Genomic DNA, 11,474 nt, shown 5'->3' with positions numbered 1-11,474 from the left:
CATGGGAAGTATCGCGCTGCAGGCGCTGCGGCTCAGCTGCGTGCGCGCGGTCACTAGCGGCCGGCAAAGAGATTTCATACAACTTTGCAGGCCGCTGGCCGGCAATGCGACCGTCTTTTGTTTCAACGCGCGCCCTGCGACACGCACGCCGCCCACGCCCAGCAGCACCCGCCCCGCAGCCGCCCGCCGCCAGCAGCCACACAACAGGGCGACCAGACTAGCGTCCCGCCAGATTCATTTCTTGTTTTTTTTTATTTTATTTCAAGTCATGTTTGAGGAAAGCACTATACAAGCCTCGGCCGGAACGTGGGGTTGCCGGCCTCGCATCCCTATTCTAGTCTATATCTGCTTGGCCGGCAACCCCCTACTGCCCGGCCTCTACAGTATTGTACTATTAGGGTTTTCTGGCAGGGGTTGCACCCCTACAAAGTGTCTGGCAATGGAGGAAGTGATTGCTAATATCATTCCGAACAGAATATATAAAAATTATGTTTCATAGTATGACGAATCTGAGGTGAAATTTTATGACGTTTGATACGTGGTTTTTTCTAAAGCGTTAACTATCCAAAATTCAATTCATAGTCGTGGGATCGTTCTTCCCTGCGTAAGAACTATACAGGATGATCAATCCAAATAGGCCTGTAGGGAGAAGTCAGAAACTATGAGAGATAGCGAAATATGTTCTTAGGAACCATGGCTTCGATTTTAGATTTAATAAAAAATGACATTTTTTTTGTTTTAACTTTCATACATAACCGGGAATCAAACCTGGTCAAAATCTCTTTTTTGTTATTATTGCTCATAAGTGAAAAAAAACATCTAGTTTCTCTCATAGTTTCTGACTTCACCATACTGACCCATTTGGATTGATCACTCTGTATATAAAAAAAGCGGCCAAGTTTTTCGTTTCAGTTAATTTTGAGTTTCAGTTCTAAGTATGAGTAAACCCCCAAAATGTATTGTTTATTTTTCTATTTTTGTGTGAAAATCTTAATTCGGTTCACAGAATACATCTACTTACCAAGTTTCAACAGTATAGTTCTTATAGTTTCGCAAAAAAGTGGCTGTGACATACGGACGGACAGACAGACATGACGAATCCATTAGGGTTCTGTTTTTTGCCATTTGGCTACGGAAGCCTAAAAACTGTCAGCCTTTATACTATAACGAAGGTCTGGCTGCTATGAGATCTTGGTGCGCTACGGAACCCTATCTTGGGCGTGTCCGACACGCTCTTGGCCGGTTTTACTTTTTAATTTATTTATTATTGCTATTTTTCGCTGTATGGTCCTCCGCTCAATCGACACCCCAGGGCCTCCCGACTTCCAACCCTGGGCAAGCTACTCACATCGTCCAGGTCAAAATCATCGTCGTCCAAGAACTCTTCCTCGTTGATGATCTCTTCTGGCTCCTTCTTCTTCTCTTGCGGCTTCAGAAGAGAATTGGACTTGTTAGTATACTGCTTCAAGGGGGTTTTGGGTTTATCTGTGGACCAAATTTATTCATTTATTCAATAGCATACATTTCTGAGTAAACTATAGTAGATTGTTGTCGTGGCATGGAAGTAAGAAATTTGACAGGACAGCACTGGACAGGAGTACAGACACAAATTTCTCCTATGCAACACATATCTCGGCTTACTTGTTTCTTATTTAGACACTTAAGCAGCGACACTAGCGACATCTTTATCTATCTAGTGGTGGTGTAGGGGTACAGCACGCAGCACGGAATGCTGAGGACCCGGGTTCGATTCCCAGCGCTGGTCTCTTTCTGGTTTTTCTGTGCATGCATGTTTCAGTTTGTATTTTCGATATGGATTTCACGGGATGACCGTAAAAGTAACAAAATTTGGAGTTGAAATAAAAAATACAAAAGACTCCAAAATCCAATCTTAATATTGATGATTGATGCGCCGCGCCGTGGTGGCCGATTGGAGCCGTGGTGGCCGAGTGGTTTGACCTATCGCCTCTCAAGCAGAGGGTCGTGGGTTCGAACCCCGGCTCGCACCTCTGAGTTTTTCCAAATTCATGTGCGGAATTACATTTGAAATTTACCACGAGCTTTGCGGTGAAGGAAAACATCGTGAGGAAACCTGCACAAACCTGCGAAGCGATTCAATGGTGCGTGCGAAGTTCCCAATCCGCACTGGGCCCGCGTGGGAACTATGGCCCAAGCCCTCTTGTTCTGAGAGGAGGCCTGTGCCCAGCAGTGGGACGTATATAGGCTGGGATGGATGCGCCGCGCGTTTTGTTCCAAACAGCCAGTCTAGTGCCGTAAGGTACATAGATGTCGATACCCTGATAGCTGAAAAACGCACCAGTCTTAGTGCTCCCAGTGTAGGGCCGCGACGCCGGCGCTCGGGCTCCGCTGGTTGCCTGGGGCTTCGTAGTAAACATCTTCTTCACAGTGTTCACATCTTCTTCGGACTAAAAATAACATTTTGTTAAGGCTCAGTTTCCACCAGAGATGTGCGAGGATGTGTTGCGAGCAGGGCTTGTTAACGTTACCAAATTCACATTATAAGTAACGTTACGTAACGGTAAAATCGTAAAAATACCTTAAATAATAACGTTACTTGATAACGGTAAATTTTCTTTACATAGTAGCTAATAGTAGGGCTTGTTAACGTTACCCAATTCACATTGTTATAACGTTAAAAAAGTAACATTACTTCATTCGGCAATTTTTGTTTTCAGTTTTTCCGTGACCTTGAGACTTGAAATGGACTAAAAACGTAGGGATCAAAATTATAATCGTGAATGCATAATATAATCCGTAAGAAATAGCAATTCTTAATTATTGTTTGATACGAATTACATACAAGCACATACATATCGTTGTTGAGTAGATTTAATGGCATAAACAAATGTTCTGATTTAGCAGAATGATGACCAAGGACGCCGCTATCATGTAAAAGTGAGAAGTAATCTTTTAACGATACTTTTAAATTAACATTAACTTATAACGTTAATTTTTGTATACCGGTAAAAATTGTAAAACTAACGGTACATCGTTTACCGTTAATTACGATTTAACGTTAAATCTGTTTGACAGAGGTAACGTTACCAACTTATTACCGGTATTTGAAGCCCGAACCAATAGAAACGCTTTATTTACCTAGCCTGGCTCCGCTCAGCTGTTCACTAGAGCCGTGCTGTGCGAGGCTACGGTAAATGAAGTGTTTCTATTGGTTCATGAAAAAGACATTCCTCTCACCTCTCTAGTGGGAACGCAGCCTAAAAGAAAAGGTCAATCAACCTTTTCTTGTTTGTTATTCTGTCCTGTTGTCTAAGAGACGACAGTGGCAGCTTCTTAAAAAGACTGTTATAATATATGCTACTAATATCACAGAATAAGTAAAGTACATAAGCCTCGTGAGGCTGGCGTGCAGAGCGTCAGAGTTGTGGTTGTTAGTCTAACATCTAGTAGCATGGTGTACGGTTGTGTTGCTCTGAAGATGAGCTCTGGTTGAGTTCGAAACGCGTCAGTGTAGTGTGGTGGTGGTGATAGATGGATTTGAGTGTGTTCTTTTTGCATAAACGTAGCTATCATAAGGTCACGGGTGAGCACAGTAATTGTTTTAGTTCGTCCATAACACAAGCTGAGTTACGGATGCGTTGCCGGCCCTTCGAGAAACGAATAGGCTTCTCTGCTTTTATACTATAACCAAGGTTTGGCCGCCGCGGGCTCTGGCTCTATTGAGTTATGAAAGATCAACTTTTTAGTGTAGCTTGTCATGGTCTCCCGAGTTACTAATTTAAACCGGCCAAGTGCGAGACGGACTCGCACACGAAAGGTTCCGTACCATTATCTATACAACATTAGACACTAGCAAATCACAGCGGAAGACCAGCGTTGGCCTACCCGGCCAACACTATGCTGAGCTGGGACCGCTTCGCGAGTTCGCATATTGTTGTATTTTCGTTATTATTTTTGTGCGTTTAGCGAATAAATGTTTATGTTTCCATTTCTATTTCTATTTCTATTTAAAAAAAAAATGGCAAAAAAACAATTTTGTTGTATGGGAGCCCCCCTTAAATATTTATTTTATTTTAATTTAATTATTTATTTTGAAAGCGATTGTACAAATAAAGATTCTGTGAATATTTCAAGCATCTGCCTGTTGCCGTTATTAATATCAAGCAAATAACGGCAAAAAAATCACGATTGTTGTATGGGAGCCCCCCTTAAATATTTATTTTATTCTGTTTTTAGTATTTGTTGTTATAGCGGCCACAGTAATACATAATCTGTGAAGATTTCAAGTGTCTAACTATTACGGCTTGAGAGATAGAGCCCTGGGACGGACGGACAGACGGCAGAGTCTCAGTAATAGTATCATTTTATGGGGTACAAATCCACTACGTAATAGTCAGGAGCTGTGACAGCTTTAACGCATGGCTTCCTTCATGGCATCTCCTAAGCATGCAATAGTCATTGGAAACATTTTTTTAACAAAGTGTATCACTGTCTCTTGAGTTACCGGACTGAATAACAGCACTAAAAAGTTGATTGACCCTTTTACTTATTGTGCATACAGTGAATGTCCATCTCACACTTACCATATCACTGTCCCTGTCGCTCATGTCTTCGGGCTCGGCCTTAGCTGCCGGTTTGCGCATCAAAGCATTTTTGGCCACCTTCAATCTATTCATTTTTGTGCCCTGAAGAATAATAATAGATTTAACAACTTGAAAAACCGGTCAAGAGCATGTCAGACCATAGTGTAGGGTTTCGTAGCCTTTACTGGTGATGTAAATTAAAAAAAAAGTTTACTTTCACATATTTATTAGAGTTTCTTTCTATTTTCTTTTGTAAATATGTTTTTTTTTTCTAAATACGAGCCGTTATTAGAGAAAAAAGGGAACTAGCAAGAAAAAAAATCCTAATACATATTACAGTTATTTCATTATACCTTAAGTCAAATTACAATTAAAATAAATAAATAACAAACTCAAAATTGCCCGGATTTTAATCAAATGTTCCAGTGGCAGAGGCAGAACATTTTATATGAAGCTATTCACACTTGCCCGACACGATTTTCTAACCATAAAAAATAATTTTTAACACGAGCTTTTTTGCTGACTGTACTTTTTGTCGACTTAACTTGCATTGCACCCAAACTACATTTGCATACCAAATTTCAAGTCGATGCCATTAACCGATGCAGTTCCGTCCTGTGGAGACGATCCTGGCCGGATTACCAGGATGTCACTACCAAATTATAGTATTGTCACATAAGTATTCCAAAATTTCAAGTCAATCCGACTACTGGAAGTTGGTCAAATTTAACTTGCAAGATTTGATTACAGACAGACAGACAGACAACGGGACAGGTACTAAATAAAAGCTTGTAATGACTGACATCCGACACGAAACGGATCCCACACCGGACAAGTGGGAACGGGCTCTAAGTTCTCGGTGCCGTTTTTGTCGTTTCGACTACGGAACACTAAACCGCTTCAAAGTGTTTTTCAATAAAAAGACACGTCGAGGTCGCTTACCATCTTTCTAATGCAAAAAAAAAACAAAGTATATTTATTTCATTTTATTAACCGACTTCAAAAAAAGGAGGAGGTTCTATGTTCCAATGTTTGTATTTTTTTATTAATCAGTCAATTGTGGACCGATTTTCAAAATTATTTTTTTAATCGAAATTGAAAGGAATACTTCTGAGGTGGGATCCTAGGGAAATCGAGGGCAAACCTCAAATTTTATAGGCACATCTATGGCGATTTTGGCATTTTTAGCATTAAGATAAGCATTTACATTCAGAAAGTATCATTTGGTAAACTGAACCTGATGAAGAAGACCGTGGATGACAAAAAAGTAAAACCGACTCCAAAAAAAACAATAACAAAAAATGGAACCGACTACTAAACCCTTGAAAATATTTTTCTAGGTACCTACTAGCTCGAAGTCGGTGACTCAGCACGACCCAGCAGGATCGATTGAAACCCATAGTATGTAGGTGAGAGACGACTATTGTTCCATTCCTGCTGGCTCGTGCTGAGTCACCGACTTCGAGCTAGTAGGTACCTAGAAAAATATTTTCAAGGGTTTAGTAGTCGGTTCCATTTTTTTTTTTTTTTTTTTGGTCGGTTTTACTTTTTTTTTTATTCGACTGGATGGCAAACGAGCAAGTGGGTCTCCTGATGGTAAGAGATCACCACCGCCCATAAACATCTGCAACACCAGGGGTATTTCAGATGCATTGCCAACCTAGAGGCCTAAGATGGGACTTATTTGTTAAAAAAAAATTATCGACTACGGAACCCTAACAAATAACACAAGCTACGCACCTCAAATATGTAATCATCGTCGTCGTCGCTAGAGAGCGTCGCGCGTCGCCGCGCGTTCTTTTCCCGGATGGAGCTCAACACTTTCTTCTTCTTGTTATCGTCACCGCCTAACATTCGCTGAAACATACTTTTCTCTTAGCCCAAGCGACTTTAAATACCGATCAAGTGCTCGCTGAAACATACTTTTCTCTTAGCCCAAGCGACTTTAAAAACCGATCAAGTGCTCGCTGAAACATACTTTTCTCTTAGCCCAAGCGACTTTAAAAACCGATCAAGTGCTCGCTGAAACATACTTTTCTCTTAGCCCAAGCGACTTTAAAAACCGATCAAGTGCTCGCTGAAACATACTTTTCTCTTAGCCCAAGCGACTTTAAAAACCGATCAAGTGCTCGTCAAACATACTTTTCTCTTAGCCCAAGCGACTTTAAAAACCGATCAAGTGCTCGCTGAAACATACTTTTCTCTTAGCCCAAGCGACTTTAAAAACCGATCAAGTGCTCGCTGAAACATACTTTTCTCTTAGCCCAAGCGACTTTAAAAACCGATCAAGTGCTCGCTGAAACATACTTTTCTCTTAGCCCAAGCGACTTTAAAAACCGATCAAGTGCGGAGAGTCTAGCCAAAATATACTGTTTTTATTGATTCCCGTTAACTTCGGCAAAAGGCCGCGTTTCCACTAGAGATGGGCCGAGCATGGGTTTCACCGAATACGAATATTCGGCCGAATGTTCGGTAAAACTTTTATCGAACCGAACATTCGGCATAATTGATTTCCTTAGTAGAAACTAGAAATATGATTCTTTTGTTGAAATATTGAAATTTCATCATGCAACTCTTGATTAAAATAAAAAACTTGCTTAATTTCTGACAATAAAGACCTGATTGAATTTATTATTTTATTATAAAGATCACTGTAGCTTAATCTCAAACAGCTACATACTACTTAATATTTTGTTTTTAATTAATAACCATCTTTTATATCTTCTGTTCTTGGAAATAAAGCTACCGTGACAACAAAAACATAAAGCCTCACTGTACCTCATAAAATAACACATTTAGGGGCTGTTTTACCATCCATTGATTAGCGTTAACCGACGGTTAAAATTTAATGGAGATGACATCACAGTATTGCAGATGCGTTGCCAACCTAGAAGCCTAAGATGGGATACCTCAAGTGCCTGTGATTTCACCGGCTGTCTTACTCTCCAAGCCGAAACCGAACAGTGCAAGCTCTGCTGCTTCACGGCAGGGTTATCGAGCAACATGGTGGTAGCAACCCGGGCGGACCTTGCACAAGGTCCTACCACCTGCAAAACCTGCTTACTTGACTTGCTTGCTTGCTCGCTTACTTGAAAAGAGCCCGCTACACATCCTCGCGCCGCTCAGCTACCTCGCACATCTCTGGTGGAAACTAGGGATGGGCCGAATATTCGTATTATATTCGGTATTCGGCACATTCGGCAAGTTTACCGAATATTCGTATTCAACCGAATATTCGGCTAAATCACCAAATTTTCAGCAATGTGGTACTCGAAATTTTTACTGTATTGAGCCATGTATGAGTTGAGTGTTAAATGTGTTATTTTATGAAGTACAGTGAGGCTTTATGTTTTTGTTGTCACGGTAGCTTTATTTCCAAGAACAGAAGATAAAAAAGATGGTTATTAATTAAAAACAAAATATAAGTAGTATGCAGCTATTTTGAGATTAAATTACAGTGATCTTTGTAATAAAATAATATAATCAATCAGGTCTTTATTGTCAGAAATTAAGCAAGTTTTTTTTGTTTTAATCAAGTTGCATGATGAAATTGCAATATTTAAACAAAAAATTAATCATATTTCTAGTTTCTACTAAGGAAATCAATTATGCCGAATATTCGGTTCGGTAAAAGTTTTACCGAACATTCGGCCGAATATTCGTATTCGGTGAAACCCATATTCGGCCCATCTATTTGTGACGTGAGCAAGGCGAGGGAAGGGAGGGTTATAATATAACAGAATTGTAGATCACTACACTTGTATAATTTTAGTTTTTATCAAAAGGTTTTTTAAAGCTCAAACTCACCAACAAATCATCAGTGTTGTGCCCATCATCATCGCTATGCTTCTCAGACTGCTCCAAATCACTGCCCTTCTCTTTCTTCAACAGCTGATCGAACGCATCATTCTTCTCATTCTTCTCACTCTCAGACTTCTCAAAGTTGTTCAACGTGTCTTCTATATTCTGTTCCATCTTAATGCTTTCCTGCATTTTGAGTTCTGGCGCTGCCGGTTGGGGCTCTGGCTCCATCTGTGTCGAGTTCATGGTGTCATCTGTTAGTTTCTGGTCTTGTGATATCTGAAAATTAATACCACATTACATTGGTACGTAGGGGTCATTGTAATCATTCTGTTTTTATTGTTTGACGGACCAAGTTGTGGAAGTTTCTATTGGTTCAAAACAAACACATTCATCGCAAAACATTTTCGGTTATCTCTGGTGGAAACATAGCCTAAAAGACTGAGTCTCTTTCATCACTCACATACCTCACATCGGACGCAGATGCATGGCTCAACGGTTATCTATTGTTTGCCCGAAAGTTATATGCAATAATTTAATTTGCCCGAATTTCATATGAACGAAATTTAATTTGCCCGAATGTTTCATTTAGTAGAAAAAATATTTTTTATATTTTTATTTTCCCGAAAATTAGATGCCATAATGATACGAATGTAATATGTATTGTTTTACAAATTATTAAGTGCAATAATATTATTTAAGTAATAGAATACTCAAACGCCATACTAAATAGTGTTTCTTTCTGAATCCATCTTGGCTATGTATTATTTTCTTCCTCAGAACTGAACATCTGATAGGGGCCTGAACGACTGTAATTTTTTTTAATTTATTTATACAAAAAATAAAATAGAGTTCACAATAAGAGTAGCTTAGGAAGCGAACATAAACCAAGCACGCTTAATACTAAACTGCATTTATATAAGTAGGTACCTTTTAGTAATTGTGCCATAAGAAAACCTAGAAATACACTACATTATTATTTTTCCTGCTGGTAAAAATAAAGAATAAACTGCGCGGAGCTTCTATTCCGCGTAGTTAAGGCGCTATCGCAATTCTAACCTAACCTTTGTGGGCAAAATTTAGCTAATTCAAAGGCTTGTTTGACGTAAGTATGGATTTAACAGTATATAGATAGTGTCGATAATTACCATTTACATGGATGGCAATGACATTATGGGATGTGATACTTATGGATTACAATGTATATGAAAAATTAAATTATTGAAATATTATGGGAAACAAAGATTCTGCCATTTGATTAATATGGTAAACAATGAGTAGTGCAAATTAATTTATAAGAAACAATATTATGGCGGTTGAATATTACGGCACATGAAATTCGGGCAAGTAAAGTTATACCCACGGAAATATCTGACGCCACGCCACTGACATTTAGCATGTTGTATCAATGTTATTTTTGTATTCTGTAACTTTATATATATTATTTCCAATGTATGCCATACAATTAAATAAATAAATCACTGGATCTAAGCACTGAATATACATAGCAGTGGAATTAAAAAAGAAATACATACATTTCCTGCTAGATAGTCATCATCAGTAAGGACGCCTTCACTCAGCCATTCCTCCTGGTCCTCCTGGCCTTCCATGGTGGAATTCATAGACGCCTGCTCCATCTGCAAGTTATCCTACTTTTTTTTTTATTCGACTGGATGGCAAATGAGCATGTGGGTTTCCTGATGGTAAGAGATCACCACCGCCCATAAACATCTGCAACACCAGGGGTATTGCAGATGCGTTGCCAACCTAGAGGCCTAAGATGGGATACATCAAGTGCCAGTAATTTCACCTGCTGTCTTACTCTCCACGCCAAAACAACAGTGGAAGCACTGCTGCTTCACGGCAGGATTAGCAAGCAAGATGGCGGTAGCAATCCGGGCGGACCTTGCACAAGCCTACTATTATTATAAACCCCATCATGTCTAAACCGCTGTACCGATTAAGTGAAATCTGGTATACAGATAGTTTAGAGTCCCAGGGTAAGACATAGGATAGTTTTTATCCTGGAAAATTGCAAAGTTCCACGGGATAGTGATAAACGAATTCCATGCAGACGGAATTGCAGGCAATACCTAGTTGTATCATATAGTTAGAAGCATTTCACAACCCTAAACAGCTTAGCCAAATTAAAACTGACATTATCAATTCTAAATTCAACAACTCAAAAATGGCTGAACCAATATTTAATCAAACAAAGCTAAAGGTGCGGCCACATGTAGTCGCCCGTCGCTCGTTTACAGCAATAAATTTGATCATGTGACCCCATTTTGAATGTGATTTTGGATTTCCCGCGACTCAAAAAAATTGTACCGTCAATGTTTTGTCCCACTACGGCTACGCAACAAGCACTTCACGGCATCCAACGTTTAGAAACTGTTATTTAAAAACTGGTCAAAGACAATATACACTTTTGCTGATCATTGGCAGTAGTGGTCACAGAGTACCTTTTTATATACAAACTTCAAACTTCGTATCTTGGCTTGTGAAACCGCCCTAACCTTTCACCTTACATATTTTTAAAATCTTTGTTGGCGGTTCTTCAACATACGAAATTCGAAAATCGAAGTTCGTGTCGTTCCGTCCCTCTGATGCTTATACTGTTTAATATGAGTGATAGAGACGGTACGATACGAACTTCGATTTCCCAATTTCGTAGTTGCCCCCCAGGTGCACACTGCACACAAATATTTCCGATGGCATATGTATAATTTCCCTGAACAAACTCCAGAGAAAAAGGAAGATGAGTATAGAACGGCATTACAGATTTTACTGACTGATAAACGAAAAATATTATGTATATTAAGCACGGTAGAAACAAACGAAAAAAACAAATTATGAACTACAAATTACAAATACTTACATCCATTTTTATAACCTTTGTTGGCGGTTCTTCAACATCCGACATCATTCTTGGATAAATGAATATAAATATGTTTTAAATAACGCTTTATACACTAGCTGAAGAGTTGAAGAAGCGAGAATCACAAGAAGCGAAATTTACACGAAATTAAATCAATAACAAACCAAACATAACCTCATCAAACAGAAGTGACATTTGTTGTTTTTTTCGGAGTTTTTGGCTCGACAGCG

The 11,474-nt window shown here is 39.3% G+C and overlaps 1 protein-coding gene across 2 annotated transcripts in view; it reads right to left on the bottom strand.

The window, feature by feature from the left end:
- LOC141442616 (uncharacterized) overlaps positions 1-11,474 on the bottom strand; it is a gene marked incomplete in the record, with an annotated part of 17,936 nt that extends 6,462 nt beyond the window's left edge. The window contains 7 exon segments of one of the 2 annotated variants that reach the window (XM_074107635.1): positions 1,349-1,485; positions 2,318-2,426; positions 4,563-4,664; positions 6,303-6,419; positions 8,370-8,642; positions 9,899-10,012; positions 11,245-11,474. In XM_074107635.1, coding sequence (XP_073963736.1) covers positions 1,349-1,485; positions 2,318-2,426; positions 4,563-4,664; positions 6,303-6,419; positions 8,370-8,642; positions 9,899-10,012; positions 11,245-11,292 — 900 coding nt within the window. 2 annotated transcript variants of the gene reach the window in all.

The sequence above is a fragment of the Choristoneura fumiferana genome, chromosome 26, assembly GCF_025370935.1.
Source record: "Choristoneura fumiferana chromosome 26, NRCan_CFum_1, whole genome shotgun sequence".
Lineage (NCBI taxonomy): Eukaryota > Metazoa > Arthropoda > Insecta > Lepidoptera > Tortricidae > Choristoneura > Choristoneura fumiferana.
Note: the sequence above shows the minus strand (reverse complement) of the source record. Positions and strands in the feature narration are given on the sequence as shown.